Here is a 24,939-nt window from a genome sequence, read left to right on the forward strand (position 1 = left end):
CTATAGCCTGTTTTTACATTGTCTTGTCTTGACTGAAGATATAGTGACTGATTATTAAGGAGAAAGTAGCAAGTTTCACTTGCTTTGTGGTTATAATTCTAATATGTGTGCAATCAATCATTTGGTACTAATTGTTCATTCCTTTCCTTAGGTTCTAGAAGTCTCGTTCAACCGATTCTACTTATAAACCTTCAGAAGTTGCACTTAGCAAATTAAAGCAGGTGTTCATCAAGATAAACTCCCCAAGGTGGAGGTGGCAGTTATCTGTCGATAGCAAACTCCTCTGTTTATTAGAGGTTTGCAGACTCCGTCAGGTGGACTATCAAGTCAATGCTGTCACTTTCCGACCGGTATTACGACACCTTGGAACATGGCTCTCGTAATGACAGCAGTTTATATGTTGTTGCTTCTTCTGCATACAATAGTGGTAGGAGTTCAGGGAAATGGAGATGTCATCTCTGGACAACTTGTGTCTGGCGTGTTCAAAGAGATCCATGTCCCCAGCTTCACCTTGTGTCAGTCTCTGTGTTGGTACTTCACTCGTTGTAGGGCTTACACCTGGGCTACAGACACGGGCTTGTGTCACCTCAGCCGAGACACCAGGAGCTCATCACCTGCCGCCTTCTCTCCAAGCAACCACCATGTATACTCGGACGCCATGGCGCCTCTTGGACTGGTATGTGGCTATGATTGTTTTAACCTCTTTGTTTTTTCCCCTATTTTCGTTTGTCCTGTTATTATATAACTCGTATGGGCCATTAAATCTCTAACCAGATCATAACATATCGGATTTGTACTGGGATGGTTGTGATGCTCTTCACCCGTTCTTCTCTCTCAGCATTATTCATGTATACTCAGACGCCATGGCTCCTCGTGAACTTGTAAGATATTTCTTTTACATTTACTTAGCGTTTTTAAATTTACACATATATTTTGTCTTGCCATGACATATTTTCTTTTTTAAATAAAGGAAGAGTATACTAATATTTCTTCATCATGGCTCAGGATTGACTTTCCAACAGTATAATGCTGTTTCGCAACGACTCGGGCTACTATGGCGTTGTTTAGACAGTACTGTGTTCAAGTACTTTCTTGTCCTGCAAATTCTCTTCCATGTAGAACATTTGTGGGATGAAATGGAAAGACGTATACACCGTGTACTAAATTCGTCAGAAAACGGGGCGGTGGGGTAGTCTTGTGGTTAAAGCGTTGGGCTCGTCACGCCGCAGACCCGGGTTCGAATCCCCACATGAGTACAATGAGTGAAGCCCATTTCTGGTGTCCCCCGCCGTGATATTGCTGGAATATTGCTAAAAGCGGCGTAAAACCAAACTCAGTCAGTCAGTCGTCAGCAAACAGTTGTGATCTTGCTGTAGAGTTGCAGTGAATGTGGCAAGCTATTCCAAAAGACTTCCATGTAACGTTGTTCTCGCTGTTCACCTTCGGTCGGGGAGTTATTCGGTTTGTGACAATGTTTCATGTCCCCTGCACCGCATTTGGACCCAATGCAATGTGCAAAAAGCATGCCCTCTTTCGTCTTCTCGTGATCTCAATACCCACCAATTACCGTTTGCATGGAAACTGTTTATTTATTTTTTGTTATATTCAGACTTATCAATACACAGATTCTTTTTGTGGCTAATGAAGCATGATACATAACGGACGCGGGTAGAGTACAACACATTCACAATTACTAAGATCAACGAAGTGAGAGGTTGTGACACAGGTAGACAACCACTCACGTCCCATTTTTGTTTGCCTCGAATAACTCAATTGAAATCAATTTTGCCTTCAAACACAAAGTCTCAACGTCTAATGCAATCGTTTCTTCTAAACTCATGTACCTCCTTGTTAACGCATGAACATAAGATTCTACTTATATCTACGAGGACCTTATTTCATTGGCGCAGATGATACTTTGTAGTCAAATTTTCAGCATTAACATATCAAAAGACCCAGATAAATTTGGCAAAGGAAACATGTTTAAACGAAGAGGTACTTCATTGCATCTTTATGGTACCTCAGTAAAGAAAAGTCAACTTTGAAAGTGAACAAACCTGTCACTTTTAATGTTGCCAGAAACAGGTCCAGTACTACTGTCAACTACTCGAGAAAATATACCTACTAACGTCAACAGTAGATACCTTTTCAGCAGTAGATTTTAATATCATACAACATAAATGTAAGTATCACCTACGTGGATGATACTGATTTTTGTGGCTCTCTCACGCTTCCATAACTGTCCATACTTTGGGTATGCCACAAAGTTGGACATGCAATATTGTGGATTCAAATGCAGAATTAGATTCAGTACTGTACTACCCCAATGATCGCGGGTTTCATCAAAGTCGTAAACATCAGAGACTTACATCACTTCGACCTTTCTAAATCACTTAAGTGCCCACAAGAGTAGTAGATATAATGATAGTCCGAGACCAAGTCCAACAAAAGCCTCTGCAAAGCTTTATTTCACAAATAAAGCTTTTGTCAGACACTTAGATCTCGCCCCAGTATATCTACTACTTTTGAGCCCCCAGTTAACTTCCCGACCCCACGTGGCACTACTGTACCACTATGACGTGTTGACAGGAGGTAACATTGTACCGTACGGTATGATCAATAATTCCTCTCTAACGAAGCCTCTCCCTGGCCCATCTCTCAAGTAGTACAAGTTCGGCTCGTCGGCTTTGATGTCCACTTTATCTATGTTGTAAGTATTGACTGACCATATCGGATCGGTAGCTCGCTTACGACTATCACCCTCGTGTTCCCCCAGCTGGTACAAGGGCCCTATCTGGTATCTGTTTCTCTTTCCCACGCAATGGTGCAGCCGACTCTGCCACTATTGATTTTAGTTTGATAGCGTTTCTTGCCGGTGAGACGGGTGATTTCGTGGTTGATGGCTGACACCACCTGAGGTAGCCGCGCTACCCATTCAGTCGTTTCCCCGGGTTGGTCATCTCTCTCGCATACTGATGCCCGAATAAGCGCTCTGCCAAAGTCCGATTGAATCTCTCAACTATGGCTTGGCTGCGATGAGCCCTGGCAGCACCACGCCTGACCTTGGTATCGTGTTTGTCTAGCAGGTGTGACACGGCGCCCATGAACTCCCGCCCGGGGTCGACTTGCAGCTCTGTGGGCCACGTCAGCAGACTGCGTTTGTACATGCGTTCGAATCCGCGGGCTACCTGGGCCGAGTCTTTCGCAGTCAAGGGTTCGGCTTCCTTGTAGCGACTGGCAACGTCCACGACGGTTAGGGCATACTTGTACCTCTTGTCCTGGGGTAGGAATAGGAGGTCGGCCTGGTGAACACTATTGGGTATGTTAATACCGAACTTCCTTCTCGGCACGTAGCGTGGTGCCGGTAAATAGATCTGCCACAGGGCTTGTTTTTCAAGCCACGCTTTGCCCTCGTTTGGGGGGTACTCGCGCCATTTTGGCCAGCTTATGTACAGCGCTAGCTCCTTTCCAGTACCCACGTGGGCTGTAGTAAATAGCCTCAAACTTTCTTTGGTTCCGTGACATGTCGCCCCGACACGGTATTGTATTTATATATACATCTATGTTCTTGGTTCAATTTTCTCATGCCCGTACGCGTACGTGTTGATCCCATCAATAGATATCCAACGCTTAGTGTCCATAGGCGAGAGGGACGTCTTGGTTATCGTCACTCCGTATATCCTATGCCCATCACTTCTAAGCGTGTTCATCTTATGTCTAAAGGTATGGGTCTTGAACAGGGCTTCCTTGAATCTGGCGTGTTTGATGTGTTGTTTAACCAGGTACTTCTTAACACCCTTCGCCTTCCGGATCTTACCATTGTCGGCCTTCAGGATGGAGTACATCTTGGGTTTCAAGCCTATGTACTCAGCTATGGGCGTGCCAGCACACTCGTCCTTCATCTTACCGTGGTAGTCGCAGGTGTCATACAAATCGAGGCGTTTTTTCATGTCCTCGTACACGGCCTCGGTTCAAGTCTCCATCAGCAGGGAATCCGTGTCAGTGTACAGCACTTCACACCTGTCGCCGTACTGTTTCTTCAGTTCGTTGTAGTGAAAGTCGTACATCAGGTGTTTGGATAAATCGAGGATGCTCATCCCCACGTAAACAGGCCGGTTGAATTTGATGTGGCTTTTCTTCATGTGTAGGGCAACCAGATCGTCGGTGAATATCTTGCTCCGGTTGAATGCCGGGCTGGCTATCAGTCTCCTGAGCTTGTCTTCCTCATTCGACCGAACCAGCTTCATGGTCACGCGTTTCCTCAGGTCCTCCATAGTCTTACCGAACACCGAGTTGTTCATGAGCTTGTAGAGGTTTTTCTCAAAGTCACTGGTGGCCAGCTTTCGCAGGTCTGTGTTCATTCTGATGTAGGGCTCCATCCAGGGGCTCTGGTTGAACACGAGCACCCTGTGTATTTTGGTCAGCCTCATACCCAACGACAGGTACAGCTGTAGGTTGCGATAGTGAACGATGTACTTGGTCTTATTCATTAAGTTGGGCACTAGTTTTTCAACGTCTGCCACCCGCCAACCTAACAAGTTATGTTGGTACTCGGACACCCAGTCTGGGTTAACCTTCATACGTTCGGGGGCCAGGGGGGTAGCTGTTGTGTGATGTGTGCAATGCCTTGGGGTATCAAGTCCACCTCGAGGATATAGCCTTTGTTCGAATCTGGCGCGATGCTCATAACATCGATCTCGTGCGATGCCCATTCGAATCCCCCTGTGGGTAGATACTGGCCCTGCCGTACAGGTTGTTGGCGTCGAGGTAGAGAATATGATTGGTTGGCTTGCTCTGGTCGTAGCCCTTCACGTATTGATTATTGGCTTTTGCGTATCGTTTGGTAGCCATGGAAATCCCACCTCGCAAGCCTTTCTCAATGAATAGGTGAATGTCGTAATCGGTGAGCAATTCCTACGTAACTCCGGTCTTTTTCAGCAATGCATCCCACGACAGACCTGGGCTGGTGTAGTACCATGCGGGGGTCGAGTTGATACTGCTTAAAACACGTCCGCCTAAACGTCTCGAACACGTCGGCTAGCAACAGTACGTCTGTTCTCAAGTACAGGTCGTGGTAGTCACCCAGATTCTTACAGCCCAGTTTATTCCATACGTTAATCGCGTGCGACTAATCGTCTTGAGTGATTGTCGAGTCAGTCAGGTTGCTGTAAAATTCTCTGATGGGGGGTTAGTCGGGTCTCGGCGAACTTGGCCCAGCCATCCATGTACTCATAGGGGTACACACCCTTCCTCATCAGCAGGGGTCGAGTCTCGGCATTGGTGTATCGGTCGGTGATGGGGAAGGTATCGTTGGCCTTGACCAGACTGTCGAGTGACAACAGGAGGAACTGAACCGAGTCGATGAACCTCAGGCCATTCAAGCTGAAGGAGATGTATCACTCCATGTTGTTGGGGATGCACGTCAGGTTGCCGTCGACTTTCGCGATGGCCTGCATGATTAAGTGAGAGTCGTACCCTCTCAAGTTGTGGAAGACCACGGGGATGTTTATTGTCTTCGGGGTGATTCTAAGCTTGAGGTTACACACGCTGTGAGCGGCGCCTCTATACTTACCGGTGACGTGGCAGTGATCTCTCATCGAATCACCGTTCAGTGGTGAGTCACACACATGGCAGTGAGTGCTGCAGGCGTGAGCTAGCCGGTCGGCTTGAGTCATACGCATGGGAGCGACTGTGTATAGTGCATTCCTAATACTTTTCTCTTCCTCCTGCAAACACTTTAGAAACTTTTCAGCCGCGTCAGGACCCCTGTACACCACGGGAGCTTTCGTTTCCCCATCACATCGGACGACCACGTATCCAAACCCACAGGCCTCACGCTCCTGTGGTTTTTGTGTGGCTGGGGTACCCCCAGCAGCCCCGCCGGCGGCAGCCTCAACGGGTTTGACCAAGGCTTCGAAGTCGGCGTAGATGACATAAGGCACGGACATCTGGTTCTTGTGGTTGGCAAATGTTAGGATATTGTCGCCTTCCTTAGGCATGTCGACTCGTATGGCCGTCTGCCCCACACCTTGGCAATCCCCCCGGTGTGATTCCAGCAGGTCGGGTCGGCTGAAACCGTGCAGGCATTGTACACAAAAGTGTTTTTTCCCAACGTGTTTCGACTGGTCGTGCAACAGCCTGCTGAGGTGTTTTATCCACGTGTAGTGATATTTATCACCTCGTTGGATCATGAATATATTGATAACGCGGCGACCCAACAGTTCGAGTCCCCCCAACATTGGGCTGACCCTGTGCACGATCGTTTTGTTGCCTTCGTGCCCTAAGACGTTTATGGCTATATCATTCTGTTTTTCTATTTTAGTTATCTGGGATATGGGGGTGGGTTCATCTATACCATCCCAGTTGAGCCCATCTTCTTGGGGATAGCTAGAAAGCCTGTCTGAATGAGTGTCAGCTGGAAACAAGGCTGACCTGGTAGCTACCCTCAGGCAATCGTCTCCTCAATTCTTGACGTTGACCATGGCCTGTTTTGCTTTGTAGTAGGGGGGCAAGTCTAGGTACGACCCGCCTCTGAATGGTGCGTAGTTAGCTATGTCTAGATAGACATTATCGATTTTATCCACTACCCACCCGGACCCCATGTGTGTGTAGCGTTCTAGGTATTCTCGTATCTGCTGAAAACTGGTATCGATTGACTTGTCTATAGTCTCGGTATGAGTCACGACTTCTTGTTTACCTCGGAAGTAAGGCTGAACGTACTCAATGACCCCATTGGGGGTTCCCCCCTGCTGTTTATCGAGGGACATTTTCACTGTGATTTGAAACTTTATACTCCCCAAATCGTTTAGTTCCTCATTGACTTTATCAGCAATTAGAGGCTTGATATCGGCGATGTCTATGTTCCTATCAACATGCATGCGCCAGCCTCTCAAATAGTTACCTACAGCGCGCTCAGTGCGCATGAACTCTAGGTCAATAGTTCTATCCTGCCGTAATAGTTCTACAAGCTGTGGTTTCCTCATACGCGAATAACCGATTAACCCCAAATCGCGTGCCTCCTCTTTGAGTTGTTTAACAGTGGGGAGCTGAACGCGTCATTTAATAATGCGACTAACCCGTCTCTCCTCAGGCGGGAATAACCCGTCAACCCTAGCTCTTTTGCTCGGAGTTTTAGTTGTTTTACCGTGGGAGGGGGTTGTATGTTAAGTAATCTCAACAACTGTGGTTTGGCCATTCGAGAGTAACCAATTACACCTCGCTGTCTGGCTATCTGCTTGAGCTCCCGAGTAGTAGACATTGTGTACACACCTAAGTATATCAATCTCTAATTGGGCCACCGGCAAGGGAGGTAACTCTTCCAACCTTGTTAAAAAAAAGAGGCGCTATAAAATCCTTAGTTAATATCTAGATAGACCTTATCGATTATACCCTTGACCCACCCGGAACATGCACATCATAGTAGGGTGTTCTGTATTATTTGCAACGAGTCGTCAACAAGTATATCTATCTCTCCATGTACATCTACTCGTCCACCATCAAAGTTATTCCAAGTGTGCCCAGCCCACGGTACATCAAACCCTACCTTCACCATGATTGTAAATGAGCACCCCTTATATAATTCGCTAACAATTAGGGGTTTGAGGACACTGATATCTATACTTTCCCCCAGACCGTCTGCCAGCTTCTCAGGCAACGACTTTCCCTGGGCTCAACTTCCACGAACATTGTTATACCTAGGTGTGCACAGTCTCTAATCGGGCCACTACACTGTTATCCTGAGGAGGCGCCTACGTTCTTTTCTGTAGTCTTTTTTCTTCTCGTAGATAAGATGATGTCTGACTACGTTTGCTCCGTGAGCTTTGCATAGGCAGTAGTGACCTTTCACCCCGACACCACACACAGAACACGTGTAGTTGATACTCTTTATATGAAAACAACAGTACCCCTCAGTCCTGCAGCTCCTACCACAGGCCTCGGTCTTCCCCATAAGTATGTACTGACATCGGTACGGGGCAGGTCTCATCTTTGGTATACTTATATGAGTACTTAGTCTAATTGTTTCCCACCAATGCAGTCGCTGCTAGACCCAGCGCAATAAAGATCAATTCCCGGTCCATTTGCCCCGGGGATGGTGTGTAGTACTGAGCGAGTGTGGGCTGATGGAGTGGTTCTAGCTGTTTACCGGCTAGTAGGTAGTATTCTCTCGCTGCGTCGTCGACATCATGGAATGTTTTAACGGCATGGTTCTCATGCCTGAGTTGTTCGTTAATGTAATCGATCTTCTGTACACGTTTCTTCGCGTACTCAGCTTGCGCTGCTTGAAATTTCTCAAAGGCCAGGTTGTGGCGCTTACGCTCAGCTTGTATCTCAGCCGCGTGTGACTCCCGTAGTTTCGAGAAGAGGAAATTACTCCCGGAAAATGCCAGGGCGTTTACTCACGCCCCGCCAAGCATCATGGTGATCGTAGCCATCCTATATATAGTTACATTTACCTCAAAATATTTTTCCGGTAGGATCCCTTGTTTTACTAGGATGTCCTTGGTGGACATCGCCATACCCAGGTTCATTATGAGCATACCCATATCCTGCAGGTTGAAATCTAGCTTGATAGTCGGTTGTTTAAGCACCATTTTGGTCAACCGAGCGTACCCTACAGCTAGACTGGCGACCACGGTGGCGTTGTATGCATCGTTGACGAACGTTTTCCCCTCAGACATTATGTATATGATATAAAAATATATATTTATAACATGATATGTGGGTTGACCTCTAATTGTGGGGGAGGGATACCCTCCCTGGGTGGTTGTTTATTATATAACCATGAGATAGCCACGGCAGCAGTTGCGCTTGCAATCAACAGGAGTGGAGCCCGGCTCCACGTGTTACTCTTATGTTGGTTAGACCACCTTTTTCTACCGGCGGCGACTCTCTTAGGGTTCTTCTGCCTGGTGACTGTAGGGTTCACCTCCCTGGGGGTTTGGGGTGGGGTTTCCCTCTGAAGGGGTCACCTCCAGTTGGGGTTCCCCAAACGTAGGGGTCTCCTCCATGGGGGTTTGGGGACTCATTTGTTGGGCAGCATCCATCTTGCATACTATTATTATTATTTTTCCCCTCCTTAAATTGGCAATGTTTTGCCATGATAATCGCCGCCGTCACCGGGGCTAAAAACATACCTTATTTGTGGTACAGCACGCAGCTGATAGAGCTCGAGGCATGTTCAATAAACAGATCTTTCTCGAGGTCCTCCCACAGGTAAAGTCGGCGTTCCTGGGGAATGGGAAGGAAGTACGACACTATACCAGTGTAGATCTGGGTCATAGACGATCCTATAGTCTTTGTCATCTCGGCTCCGAGTCTAGCCTCGTATCTCGCGTACAGCTTATCGATTTCTTCGGCTGACATTTTGTGAATTTTATCGGGAGTGTAGTCCCCAAAGTAATGTTTGGCTTTACCACCGACTGCCAACGCTACCAGTCTCTCTCGGTTATCATCGTCCCCTCGCTTATCATCGTCCCCTCGCTTATCCCCCTCCAACAGTTGTTCTAGCAATTCATCACACTCCATCTTATAATGTAATAAGTAAGTTTTAGTTTTAATAATATAATACCCGATGCAGGCGAAACATAACGAGATGAAGGTTAGGTTGCACACGGCTAGCACTTCAAAAAACAACCATCGTATAGAACTGTAACAATTAATTGCTAAGTGCTAAGCTTTGCTTAGCATTTGCTTAGCATTTGCTTAGCATTTGCTTAGCTAAAACATCCCATAGGCCACGGGTTGGTCGGTCTTGAGCACGAGCTTAGCATGCTTAGTTTCAGCGAGCTGTTTCTTCACACGTTCCCTATCAAACACTCCTCGAACGAATCCCTGTCCTTGCAGTGGAATAAGGCCACCCATCGTGTCTGCTCCCTGAGGTCTTTCAACACCGAGTTGAACTTCTGCGTTAGTACCCAGACGCTGTGCTTTGCGTGCCAGCCGGAGAAGGCCAGGTACGATAGCATGTCTCTCTTTTTTTTGTTATCTCACGATTAGCGCTGCAGTCGTCCAGGATAAACAGCGTCGACTCCCCTTTAAATTTGTTGTGATAAGCCTTCAACCAGGCCTGTAGACGTGTTCCCGGTAGACTTTGTGTACGTCCGGGTCCGTCATCACCCAAGGTCTTTCCGTGTACGTTCTATTCATGTGCAGAGTAGGGCACATGATAACGATGTTATCGAACACATCCCGGTACTACCCCTCTAACATATCCAGCACGAAAACGGTCTTCCCACAACCAGTCTGCCCGCACACTATGGCGCAGTGCGGGTCGCGAGGCAAATCAATAGATGGCTTGCACGAATCTCCCATTGTCTATATTAAGTTGTGCGTCCATAATAACGTACAGATATAATTTCAACTTGCCCGCGGGTTGAGCCTTCTTGGTAATCTGGATTGTAATCCCCTCGCTACCGTTGTCTATGCGGCCGTGCAATTTATCGTCATCCGTGGATCGCATGTCCAACCACAGCGCGTACTTGGTGGTCAGGTATTCATAGACCTGCACGGAGGATAGGTCCAGGTCTTTGGTTATGTGTGGGTGTTGTTTGATAGCCGGTAGCTTTTTTATCTCATCCCACTGCTGGTATGCCCTCATACCATGACTGAACAGCTGGTTGGGCACGCCCTCGATGGTCACTTCCACCTTTTCAATCTCGGGGTTGAAAAACTTCTCGCTGTCCCTTCGGAACGGCTCGTAATCCTCCAGGGGACGACCAGGATACCTTTCATCGATCGCGCCGGCACATTCAGGTTGATGTTCCACACAGTGTCGCTCTTATCCCGCACGACCGATCTATGCCTCAGTATGTGGTCGTACAGGATGGCCACCTTCCCCGAATACTGGTTTCGAACCTGCCTGGCCAGCTCCAGGCTAGTGACCATGTCGAACTCCAGAGAGATGTTGTCTATGGTGAAACTGGCCTTCTCACCGTTCGGCATACGCACGACTTAGCTGTAGTCGTTAAACGTGAGCTCGTATTCAAGCCTATCACCCAGCGCAGCCTTGTAAAACGGCGCGCGTCCCATGAGCAACTCGAAGTCGAGCGGCACGCAGAACCTGTTCCCGTACGCTTGGACGATGCCCTTTTCACCGTCCGAGATCTTGTCTAGCTGGTCTGCCGTGAAGCCGTACCACACGCGCAACCGGGTCGATTTGCTGATGCCCTGGTACACGTCATTGACGCGTTCTCCCTCGCTTTTCCAGAGGTCCCCGTAGCAGTGAAACACGTGGCTGTCGTCGATGCTCAACACCTCGTTACCGCTGATCTTGATGGTGGTTTTCTTGATGATGGCTCGACCTACGTTCCGCACTAGCTCCCGTTTGTCGTTGTCGGAGGTCAACGTGAGGTTGAACGTCAGTCGAACCGTGCCTGGTACGATAAGGTCATTCTCACCCAGGTTTGGGAATCTAACCAGCAGCGTTTGGTTCTGGTCTATCTTGCTGGAATTGTTGGTGATTGTCACCGACTGGCGCACGACTCTGACACCTAGAGGCTCTCTTGATCTTCGGAAAGGATCTAGTTTCCTGCCATACATTGTTATATAGATAAAATATAAAAGTTTAATATAAATAATGGCTGAAGGCAGCCATGAGGACATCCTGATGGATGATATGGGTGATGTGGATTACGATGACACCACATTCACGAACAACCCCTTAAGTGTTGAACTTGTACAGCCGGTGGTCGACGATTATTACGACGCAGTTGAAAATAGAGACAAAATCAAGCCGTTGGTACGAGACTATGCCAAGTTTACCGTCGATAAGAAGGGCACGCTGCGATTGAAGGCTCACCCTGGGTCGATATCATGAAAAAAGACGGGAAAGGACCGTATGCTTTGTCAACACTCACCAGTCGCCCTGGTGGGAGTCAACTGATCCGCGATGAACTAGGCTTCATAGATTACGGTGGCGCACGGTCTAAGCTTCCCCAGAAGGTCGTCCAAGATCTACAAAACATCAGGGCCGAGCTCAGTGGTGAAGGTGATGCTAAAGAAACATCAGACAACATCGAAAAACTATTGGCCACGTACCATGACAAACCCTTGCCTGGTTTCTATTTCCCTGTTCGAGAACTGCGAGGCTTAGACGAAGCCTTGAAATGTGTGCGCGGAGAACTCGTGAAAAACATGCGGAAACTGAACGAAATTGATGAGCACATCGCTCGCGAGAAAATAAAACTCGGTGAAACGGAGGACGATGATATGAAACGTCGTATCGAGGAGAGAATAAAAAAAAAACTTGGAAGACGAGAGACGGACTCGGTTGGAATTCGCTTCCTCAAACCGGGAAGCCCTCTGATTCCAGACCAGTCGTGTACGGGAAACCATCGATTGAGTCCTAAATGAGGACACCACGCTAGCTGACAGGATCCGAATCCTCTTCCGAGAACAAGGCATCACTATCGCCAGCATTCTGACTGCATTGGGCTTCATCATATCAACCCTGGTGGTGACGCTGAGTGGGGGTACCCCCACACCCACCCCACCAACACCCACTGGTGTCGTCAGAGACTGGATAAAAAAACACCTGAAATCCCTCGGGGAGGCCCTGGCTAAACTGGCTGGTAAGGCCGCCGAAGCCCTGCAAGGCATCCTGGGTAGCATCGTCTCGTGGCTGCTGAGCGCTCTGGCTAAAACTGCCACGTGGCTCGGTCAAAACCTGTGGGCAGCCATCGTCGCCGTGGTGGGTCTGGTGTACGTAGCGGCTAAGGAATTATTAACCAAATGAGCCCTACCCCGACTGCGACCCCGCCAACCACCAGCGCTGTTTTACGATCGATTGGTGCTGCTGATTGGATGGTGGGGGTTGGGGTAGTTGGGGTGTTGGTTGAACACTGGGCTCCGGGGGTGGTACGACTATACCCATCGCACCAGTATGTGTGGGTGGTGGGACGTGGGGGTGTTAACATCGGGGTTGACGCCCAACTTTTGGTCAGCCGTGGCTATGACTATTTCGTTGTTGCAACCCACCACCCTCCAGATTTCACTCTCAGTTGCATATCACTCGGAGCAATGTACAATCCAACGTCGAAGACGTAGTCGACTTTCGACCGTGCGTATTCCAACACGTCTTGGTTTGATGGCACTCGGTAGATCAACTGGAGCATTGATAGCAGCCTCAACGTTAACAACGAACTGTTCCTGAGAGTCGTAAGCAGTCCCCTTACCGAGGATGTTGGAACGCGTTTGCGTCTGCGCACCAAACAGGGCCCACACGTACGTTCGAATCGAGTCGTTCAAGCGTTTGGTGCCGGCACGAGTGAACCCTCTCCACGTGTCCAGCATGAACATTTTCCAACCGTCCACGGTTGACTGCTCCACTTTCTGGACGGTGAAAGCAACACCACCTTTAAAGTTCATACGGTCATCTCGCCATTCATTACTTGACAAAGCAAAGTCCTGGTGTAGTACATCTCGTTTCAGTAAATCATCACTGACTTCTTTCACGGGTCGCCCCCTATTATATGGAATACCCAACTCGTGGTTTGGCCCCAGCAAACGCCAATCCGTCTTCGGGTTTAGTTCGAATTCGTTGCAAATACGTTCGTAGGCCCGTCTATCGTAAGGGTTGTTTACTGCATCCCACGCCTTGTCCTGTGGGAGCGGGGCGCTGATCTCTTTGAGGATACGCCTCACCTGGTAGTACACGTAGAATGTGAACACAGACTGACTCAGCGGTCCCCGCCGAGTGTCGGCCAATGTCACACCACACCCCGTTGTAGCGCACCACACGGCGAAGTTGAGTTGATTCTGCCAGAACTGCATCGGGTTGTTGAACAAAGCGTGGTCTGCCTTCACGTTAGTCACCGAAAGCTTATACCGGTCGAACACATCTATAAACTGGGCGCTGAAATACATCCCAGCAGCGTCGACCACAATCTTCATGTGTGGGAAATCTATGTCCAGTTTAGGGTAAAACACTCCAGGGGAGTAAAACACTCCTTTGTCCATTTGAGTATATATACTCTAACATGTACGTAACACTTCCAGGAATAACAAGCGGCGAGTCCGTTCAGCTGATGCACGCGATCGATAACACGTCCGGTCAACTCAAAGTCGCACTCTGAGATATCACCTACCTACCGCGATGGACTAACATCAACGTCAACAACAACAAGCTGTTCGTCAGTGGCGCCCGCAACCAGATAACTGACGGCTACTACAGCGTGTGCTCGCTAAGCGACGAGGTCTTCAAACCCTTGGGAGCCAAACTCAAGATAAACTACTCAAACGGCACAGTGGTGTTAATCAACAAGGGAATAAACCCCTTGAGGCTCGGTCGACCATTGGGGAGGACACTCGGTATACCGCCGGACGAGATAAAACCAACAACTACCGTCACAGGCACGAAGTTACCAGACCTAGTACCGTACCGAGAGCTGTGCGTTCATCTCGGTCAGCTGAGCACAACAGACAACATTCAAGGGGGTCACCCTTCCACGATACTGAGAGCCGTACCGGTGAAAACGGAGAAATACAACGACGGTAGAACCCAGTCGTTTTCACCGCGGCAGTATAAGAGGTTAACTCGGGGTAACATCCCTGAGCTGATAATATCGGTGTTAGATATAAATCATAATCCTGTGAATATAGGATACCTCAGCATAACGCTGCACATAAAATGATTAGCGCACAAGGCCCCGGAATGAGGTTGAAAAAATGCATCAATGCAGGGATCTCCGACCTCGGGGACACACGCGGATTCTACGACCCCGGAGTAGATGGTAAATTGTATGCCTTGCAACTGAAAAACAACATTTACAAACGCGTTGAAGTCCCCTCCGGTGGAACACTAGGTGATATAGTAGATACCTCAGGAGCTACCGTCAACACTTGGTACACCCTAGTCCGCACCGGTGATGATAAATGGATGGTATACCCATCGTTCGGGGGCAAACTGTTCGACAAAGAAGATGTTGAGAGAACGACTGTCACCCGAAACAAGCCATATACACTCGTCTTCACCGACGGTGACAAGTGGGTGTTGTTACCCGCTAAAGTCGACTGGTTTCTCAATATTAGGCTCGGCTCCCCCTACGTGTTCACGGAGAACAAAGACAACTACCTAAACAAAGTCGTGAACAACGGAACCCTGCTCGTTGCTTACGTCCCGGCTCAGAGACGTAGCGTAGTCATCAGCCCAGCTGCCAGTATGGCAGCCCACATATTATCAAGTAAACCGGGAGTGCAAAACGTGACATTGCAGTTGGTGTCTGAATTCGAAGGCGTGGTCGAAATCCTGGAGAGTCTACCGGCGAACTCCACTCTGGTCATCAAAGTCTACCTAGGGGAACCATCGCAGGATGAAGTCGAAATCGTGAAGGGGGTCAAACTCGGGTGGGTGAAACGGCACCAGTATCAGGTTTGCACTGTTTACGTACGGGTGGGTGCCGACTCCCACACCAGTCTGCAGGGGGTCACCGTGACCGTGGAAGACAAGATATCACTCACCAAGATCTTCCTGCCAAACAACATACACTTCATGGGGTTGAAGTGCGCCCCTGAGAAATTATCAGAAAAACAATTGGAAACTATCTCGTAATAGTAATATATCAATGTCCAATCATCGTCCCAACGCCACACTAAACGATCTAGGAGACACGGAGGGATTTGACCAGCCCAGCGAGGAATACACCTTGTACATCCTACGCTTACTAGCCGGCGTGTACGTGCGGTATCCTCTGCCAGCCGAGCCCAAATGGTTTATCAACATGACCCTCACCGCACCTTATATCTCGTTAAACAAAGATGGCTATGTCTCCGAAATTAGGAATAACGGTACCTCTCTCAGGGTTTTCGTTCCGGAGTCTGATGTAAGTGCCCAGCTATCCCCGGATCGAACAAGCAACATGTTAGTTTCAACCAAAAATAATGAATTAAAGTTTTACACCCTCAATTACCGATTGGAGCCTACATTTACGACCGTGCCCTACACACTCATCATAGAAGTCCATTTCGGGGGAACCTTTCCTACTTCAGCACGCCACTTTTATCCGGGTTGACAATACAATGGGACGCCATACACTTGGGCCAACGTTGCCTTATCGTCATATAACGGAACCCCCCCTCAATGGATTATATAGTCCCTTTCGTAAACCACCCTGATGTTCGTGTGATAGTAGAGGGGCCTCTTATCCTCTCACCTATTTACCTGTCTGAGAGTCTTCACCTTATAAGTCTAAAAATACATTCAGGAACGATTAAATAGCACACAATTAGAAAATATCTCATATAATATATTATAGGATGGGGCTATACCCAGTCGTAGAGGAAGTAGCGAAGACACTGGAAACCGTAGACGGATTCCGTTATGTGATGTAAAACGCCAACTAGAACAAGACCGCGACACGCGGAAAGCACTATATAAGAAGTACCATAGAGCTTTCAATATCGTGGACGGGACTGATACTGCCCTTATGGCAACCAGCATGGGACTAGGAGCGGCAGGTGTTGGGTTGTTAGCCACCATCGTGGCTGCACCTATAGTGCTAGCCATTGAAATAACAGCTGGGGTTGTAGGGGTGGCAGGGTTGGTGTTTAAGTTTGCATCACGCAGACTGCATCGTAAAGCGTTGAAACACGACGAGATCAGGGTTCTGGCCGAAGCAAAGCTGAACACAGTAAGTGAGCCTATTTCATCAGCACTCACTGACAGTAAGATCTCAGAGGAGGAATTTCGTTCAATACTCTCTGAACTCGACAAGTACTGTAAGATGAAACAAGAAGTCCGGGCCAAGTCTCGTAAGTCTGCTATCAGCGAAGACGAGAAAAAAAAGTACATAGAACAGGGGGTACGAAAAGCCCAGCAAGCCTTTATTACGAACACCAAAGAGATCATAGGCGATTCACATTAAACTGTTTCATCGAGGTCAACGCAACATAGTGTCACGTGCTAGTTTGCGGTCATAGCGGCACAGTAGTGCCACGTGGAGCCGGGACGTTAACTGGGGGCTCAAAAGTAGTAGATATACTGGGGAGAGATCTAAGGCTCTGACAAAAGCTTTATTTGTGAAATAAAGCTTTGCAGAGGCTTTTGTTGGACTTGGTCTCGGACTATCATTATATCTATTACTACAAGTGTCACAGGTGCATGTGGGGCAGCGGGGTAGCTCAATGCTTAAAGCGTCCGCTCGTCACACTGAAGACTCGGGTTCGATTCTTCTCATGAGTACCGTGTGTGAAGCCCATTTCTGGTGTCCCCCTCCGTGATAATGCTGGAATATTACTAAAAGCGGCGTAAAACTTGACTCACTCTTTCAATCACATGTGCATGTCTTTCATAAAAGACGCAAAACATTTGTGGCTTTCAAGTATGACGTATTCTGCTATTTGAGCGCTGTTATCTGCTAAGGAAAAGCGTCTAGTGATAATGAACACTTAAACGTGTGACAAAGAAGACGAATGTAAAAAGGGTCACAACAAAAAGAAATTTTTAGTAATTACTTAGGTGTTTGTTTCTTTTTGTGTGTTCAAAACTATAATTATGTTGATGTAAATAGTAACCGCTGTTACATCAGCTGCTGACTTCATCTATTTCTCTGTTAATATCAGAATTTAAAAACAAACAAACGATAGTAGCTGAAAGCCATGAAGATTATGCAAATTTTCAACCTAAATTGAATTTTCAGATGCTGTTTTAAGAAACGAATAACATATTAAAAAGATGTTTCACGACAGAAGTGTTTTTTTTCTGACAAAGTGGTGATGTTGCACATGTGGACAGAGGGAAAATGTTCAGTGCACTTTTGCAATTCTTAAAGTACTTACAATCGTTGGTTGCTTCAAAGTGGTTAGAGACATGTATCACGTCGTGCCCTCTTCTTACATAGACTGACACGTCAGTATATGGTAGAATGCTATCAAATGTGGTGTTAAATCCAAAATACCCACTCTGGAAAAACTTAAAGGTCACATGCAACCAAAAAATCAAACATAATTAAAACACAATTATCAGTTCTCCATGACATATAATATGCATTGCTGATTATGAAAAAACAAATAGACAAAACTATAAGCGTATAATCGCAAATCAAAAGTGCAATATTTTGTACTTGGGTTTACCTCCCTCGAAACGAAGCAGCCGGGATACCGAACCCAGTCAGTGCGGGTGGGTGTGCACTCAAGTGTAACGGCTGGTTCATTAGCAGATGCCGCCTTCACGGCTCATTGTGTGTGTATATATAGAGATGTTGGGTGTTGTAAATACATGCTCATTTTTTGTGTATAACATTTTGCAATTAACAGACATCATAACATGTCATGTGTTCAAGTATCACACCTGCCTGTCTGTGTAATTACATAATGTGACAGAGACCGAACGTGGGCCATAAATCAATGCGTTTTGTTTATGGTGTATAGCCTGATTGATGTTAAGTTCAAATTGCATGTGGTCAGTGATCGCAGTTGTGTATTGAATATTGTCATTAGCAGACAGGCAGGCAGACACACAGGTGTCAATAAAACAAGACATTGAGTTTTGTCTGTGACAGCGACATATCTATATCACAGTTAGAAATTGTGTCAACGCTAAATAATGACATTGCTTTTAAGTATCGAACTGAGAAAGTGACTCGGTAAGAAGAACGTGTGGTGAAATAGACAAATGAAATTATATAAACAGTTTATTTACTGTCATAACATATAAAAAGCTCGCGCCCGTGAGACATCAACAAAACATTATGAAAATAGCTCACACCAAAGCCTTCACCGAGTATTCACCAGACAGCCCGCTTCCAAGTTGCGCGAACCCATTTCACTACGCACATGCTATGAGCGCAGCTCAGCTGTTGAAACACGTATTCCCCAGAAAAGTCTGGGGAAAATTAGTGAAACGTTTAAACTCCGATTTCGCGCGGTTTTTTTCATCGCGTTATTTTTCAACTTTATAAGTTGAATTTGCATTTTTGACGCTTTGTTTCGGTAAGTCCATACCGAAAGGTATCAGAATCTGCAAAGTTGTGTTTTACGTTGCATGTGACCTTTAAAGTAAAACTGTACAGAGCGAAAACTCATATCGTACATGTGTCCTTCATACATTGTACTTGTTTAGATAAAGAAGTTGATATGAAAAAGAATTTTAGTGAAACTTGTAACCACGATATTCCCTCATTAACTAGTTACCATATCAGGTACAGCATAATGTCTTTTTAGTCAGACAATAAGTAGAACTATGAATCCAAGACTAATGATGTTATTCGGACAGAGATGAGTATTTTGAAAAGTTATCCGGGAGACTTTGTTCCATACGATGCTGTTGGAGGCATCTGATAGGTGGATTTATTTCATGTTTTAACCTAATGATGGAACACGGGACTTGAAGATTAAGGTGGGGAAATTTCTGCCGAGGCATATTCTTCATCAATTCTGTCAGTGTTGCTTAAGCAGCGATGGTTATTCTTGACATAGCCATATCATGACTAAAAGAAGTTATACATTCATGATATATGAAGTTAAGCTATAATAGCATCAATTGGAATATCCCAATAAACGCTTTTTGTGACCCGTGAGGATCCGGGGTAGAATAGGTCTTCAGCAACCCATGCTTGCCACAAAAGGCGATTATGCTTGTCGTAAGAGGCGACTAACGGGATCGGGTGGTCAGGCTCGCTGACTTGGTTGACACATGTCATCGCTTCCCAATTGCGCAGATCGATGCTCATGCTGTTGATCACTGGATTGTCTGGTCCAGACTCGATTAATTACAGACCGCCGCCATATAGCTGGAATATTGCTGAGTGCGGCGTAAAACTAAACTCACTCACTCACTATACCAGCATGTAACCATAAACAATTATATTAAAATATAGGTCAAAACAATATAAAAACGGGCTACAGAAGCAACTGAATATACATCAACACACTAGGGACCATGGGGACTTTCGGTACTTTTGGTTCCTGCTGGATTTACATCATCCTTCAGGTGTTTTTGATATTGAGGAAACTAGCTATACAACAAAAGAACACATAACGTTTTACAATCAGAAGGAAAATGCAGTGAATGAAATGGGACATACATGCCCTCTAAGGGTGGCAACTATGCTCTTTGAAGGTATTGCCACTGTCTGTCAAAGTTATTTATTCATTCTTACAAATAAATACACACTTACTAATTGCAATGCATATCAAAATTTATCAGTAAATAAATTTGTTTTACACAAAAATAATTAAATGAGAATAAATCAGTGAAAAGATCCTTCATATATGATGATTTGAAACATGATCCCTAATAATGGAAATATCAGTACAGTCAAGAAGGACATGCTTGACTGTGATTCTTTCATCACAATTTTAAAAGATACAAAATGTAGGATCCTCGCCTCTTAATAAATAATCATGAGTGTATCGTCACATAATGACCTCTTCAAATCTGGACTAACAGTCCCATTAGCTGTAACCGATAGTCGGCTTTACTTGATGTAATTTATTGGTACCTACTGGGGTGTCCCACGTCTTCTGCATTAGATCTAAATACGGTTTTGTGTTCGGTGACTGCGATGAGAAGTGGTGTCACAGATGTGTTGAATATTGCTTTATCAGCAGAATCGGCCATAGTGTTACCAGAAATTCCAAAATGGCTGGATAACCATGTTGGATTGGCCAGAAGCAAGATCAGTAAACGTGTATATTCACGGAAAAAAATAGTAACTGTGCATAACATAATATTGCATAAAATAAAGAATAATCCAAAGGTTATACAAATAACCCTAAATAAACGTGTAGCAAAGCACTCTCATGTCACGTATCCTGATGTTCACACACCTGATATTGAAAAATTGAAGAACCGTTGATTATTCTCCAGCTTCTGAATTTTGTGGAAAACACGTTCATTTCAAACTATACTACGCGTACGTCATGCCGCGTCTTACAGAAAATAATGCCCGTTCACATATCGCCATTGACGTTACATTTCCCAAGCTTTCTTCTATTGCTTAGTATCGTCTATATGTCGTCGTTGTCAAGCCTGCATCAACGCCAATGGTGGACACACACGATACTAAATTTGTGAACTGACTTTTGATACCACACCTCTTCAAGGATGTGTCACGATGCGTAGTGTTAAATCATACGGATTTCGATATTATCCTGTCAACACTTAAACAGTGGTTAAGGAACACACCAGCTTAACGCATCACGTTATTATCTTTTTGCATTAAACATGGCATAACATCAAATAATGCACAGCTAGTTTATTCCAGAAGTATATAATTCAGTAAAAAGTGGATGTTTACAAGACAGTTTTAATGTTCTTAAGGCACGAAAGTGAATCCGTAAGATAGTATATAGAGTTTATTTTTAGGTGTTTATTTATGTATTTAAGAGCTGTTAATATGGCGGCTGTTATCTGGTAATAGGGAACATTGCAAAGATGAGTTTCACTTAATGCAAGGAAATTATCCATGCATTTCTGCACATGCTTGATTTCTGTTTTATTTCACTGAAGGGCAGTCTTTTTAGGTAGATTAGCTTAATTGTTTCGCCATAATCTTGAACAATCTGCTGTTGCACATTTTGATCTTTCGCTCTTTACGGGCCTTTCGTAACGAAAACCTTAGCCACAATGTACTGACTTGTGTTATAGTTATAGAGGTATATTGTTCTGGACACAAACGTTTCTTTTTTTCCAGAAGCAAACCCATCCTTGTGCACGACGACCGTGTTATGTAGGTGAGGTGTGTGTGCCCGTAGCTGCAGCCAGTGGGCACCTATGTCTGGAAGGAGGTAAGAACAATAGCAACGCATATATGTATCTCAGTGTTATACACACATACTGAAAGGTGTGGATGTGAGGTAGGATGCAGATGAAGGAGCTGACAATGAATTATCGTTGGAAGTGGTTTGAGTTGAATCAACGGTAGATATACGCGGGAGACTGGCTTGGGCAGTTCTGAAATCTCATAGATTCGTTAAATGCATCTTTCTCTAAGCTCCTAGTGCTCTTGATTGTTATATCTTTTCAGATAGATATATATCCATACATGCACCAGGGAGGTTTCATTGGACCCTGCCACAGTCAAGTTGGTTTATCATCAGATCAGGGTCTCGTTCCACAAAGCGATCGTAGCGCTAAGGTGACCCCATACTTTAACATAGACTTACGACAGTCGTAGCGCTAAGGTGACCCCATACTTTAACATAGACTTACGACAGTCGTAGCGCTAAGGTGACCCCATACTTTAACATAGACTTACGACAGTCGTAGCGCTAAGGTGACCCTATACTTTAACATAGACTTACGACAGTCGTAGCGTTAAGGTGACCCCATACTTTAACATAGACTTACGACAGTCGTAGCGCTACGATCGGCTTGTGGAACGGGGCACTTTCCAAGATACGCTGTCCAGTCAAACCTATTTAGAACTTTCTGGAAAATGCTGCATCCTCCTGCCTTACCAGAGAGTGAGAAGGGCTGTGTTCGTGACAGCACACCCTGCTGATCTACTAATGTCCATCGACAGTTTGGGACGTTCCAAGTCAGCTAGAATATTGGGGAGTCGGACAACTTGGAAGCGAAACCAGCATATTTGACGTATATCCATATGTTCTTCCTCGTCCTTTTTCATCAATATTATCATCCATACATGACTCTTACATATTTGCATCTTAGGTACGGTACGTGAGCTGAGTGTAACATCCTCGGCCGCATCACAGGCCACATCTGAGCAACAGACCATCACGTCAACTACTGCGCAAGAAACGTTGCCTACAACTAACGGATTTGACCTCCCTTCTTCTGTGACAACGTCTTCTAAAGAGACTACAACTTCCACAACCTCATCTCAGTCAACAACTACAGCCACTTCGTTGCAACCTGAAAAAACTCCAACTACAGTTGCTACAACTACAACAGCAACCACAACTGCGACGTCTTTAACAACTCCGACTGAACCTCCGACTACAAAGGCAACATCTACAGCTATCTCAACTTCAACACCCCCGATAACGACATCGACAATAGATGCGCCTTCATCAACGACAACAACACCTGCAGAAACTACTACAACTACAGTCCTTGCAACAACTACAACTGCAACTACTACTATTACTACTACTGCTACACCTACTACTACTCCTTCTACTACAACTATTACTACTACTACTACAACTACTACTACTTCTACTACACCTACTACTACTACAACAACTAGTACCAGTACGGCGGCTTCAACCACTTCCGTAACGACTACTGCGACGACTACTTCAACGACCACAACGACACCCACTACTGCCAGTAAAAGTATGTATTTCTTCGAAAGCATTGGTTATATATTGATGACAACATTTTCTACAGTAGGTTATATATATTATCCTATTTGTATTTAATTAAAAAAACAGTACAGCTTACATTATTAATGAAGTAATTTCTGTGACATATTAACTAGTCATGTTTGTGGTGAAAACTTACAAAATAGGCTAATTCAGCATTCATGCGGATTCCCCTTCACCAATGTAAAAGTGACCAACTACAGTACAATCTGAACTAGCATGAGAACACAGTCAATCAGGGAAGATAGTACTAAGCGAAGCCCCTCTGTTGTACCTGGTGAAGTTGTTGCAAAGAGCTGTGCGAACACTCTATTTTAGTGTACACTACACTCAGGGATATAGGTTTGTTACTGCACTGTACACTTCCACTGTGAACCGGATAGTTACGTGTGGGTACAGTAAATCTCAAAAACACTGTGCAATAGAGAGCTATGTATGTGAATACCACATCCATAGAACACTGTGTAACATATAGCCATGGGTGTGAACACCGCAACCAGAGAAAACTGTGTAACAGGTAGCCATATCTGTGAACACCACTTCCAGAGAACACTGTGTAACAGATAGCCATGTATGTGAACACCGCATACAGAGAACATTGTGTAGCAGATATCCATGTATGCAAACACCCGATCCAGAGAACACTGTGTAACAGCCATGTATGTGAACACATCCAGAGAACACTGTGGAACAAATAGCCTCGTATGTGAACACCACATACAGGTAACTCTGTGTACCAGATAACACGGTGCACCAGCTGTTTGTGTATAAAACATTCAAAGTACACTGTGCAACACACAGCTGCGTGCACGTACTTTACAATTCCAGAAGTGAACACTTTGCATAGAAAACACTTTATTAGATACCCGTATGTGTACAAAAATATGTAACGGATTGTTGCATGTGTCCACGTCATTTACAGAATACTTTGTAACAGAAAACTGCGCTTACATAACATTGTGTACCCAATAGTTGCGTGTGTTTTCCCCACATTTAGTGAACAGTGTGTAAAAGACCGATGCGTGTGTGTACAGTACATTTAGTGAACCCTAATTCCAGATATCTAAGTACGTGTAAACAGTATCTAGAAAACACTGCATTTATGATAGTAGCGTGTGTCCAGTACAGTTTGAACTTTCCGTGTTTCAGAGAGCTGCCTGGACGATTGTAAAGGTGAAGTGTCAAACGTAAAGCACCCGCACTGTGAAACCTGCAGCAAGTACGTTGTCTGTGCTGTCACTGGTCTGGTGGAGATGGCGTGTGCAGGGGGATTAGAATGGAACAATAACGTCAAGACGTGCGTTTTCCCACCATCACCAACATGCTAGCTTCTATATCTATCTGCACTCCACACTCCCAATAACTAGGATACACACATTGCAGGTGCAGTAATGTGTGTGTTACACAACACGGGACACGTTGACAGTCCCGCCTTCACCACAGATGACTCCACCGGTATTTGTTTCGTCACTACAATACATATGAAACCTGATGCATCATTGCACTGCACATGATCTCCTTCACTTCAATACACATGACATTTCTTCACATCACTGCACTAGGCGTAATATTTTTCACTTCACTACACTACACATGACATCTCTTCACATTACTGTTCTACTCGCTATATTTTACACTTCACTACACTACACATGACATCTCTTCACATCG

At 45.6% G+C, this 24,939-nt stretch overlaps 1 protein-coding gene across 1 annotated transcript; it reads left to right on the forward strand.

The window, feature by feature from the left end:
* Nucleotides 1–267: 267 nt before the first annotated feature.
* Nucleotides 268–24,939, forward strand: LOC124285285 (cell wall protein DAN4-like). The gene is made up of 4 exons (XM_046721484.1): nt 268–676; nt 21,630–21,723; nt 22,610–23,239; nt 24,418–24,939. The coding sequence occupies exons 1-4, from the start codon at nt 371–373 to the stop codon at nt 24,594–24,596; spliced, it is 1,209 nt and encodes a 402-aa protein (XP_046577440.1). The 5' UTR covers nt 268–370; the 3' UTR covers nt 24,597–24,939.

The sequence above is a fragment of the Haliotis rubra genome, unplaced genomic scaffold (genome assembly GCF_003918875.1).
Source record: "Haliotis rubra isolate DU_JTF1 unplaced genomic scaffold, ASM391887v1 Scf357, whole genome shotgun sequence".
In the NCBI taxonomy this organism is placed as follows: Eukaryota; Metazoa; Mollusca; class Gastropoda; order Lepetellida; family Haliotidae; genus Haliotis; species Haliotis rubra.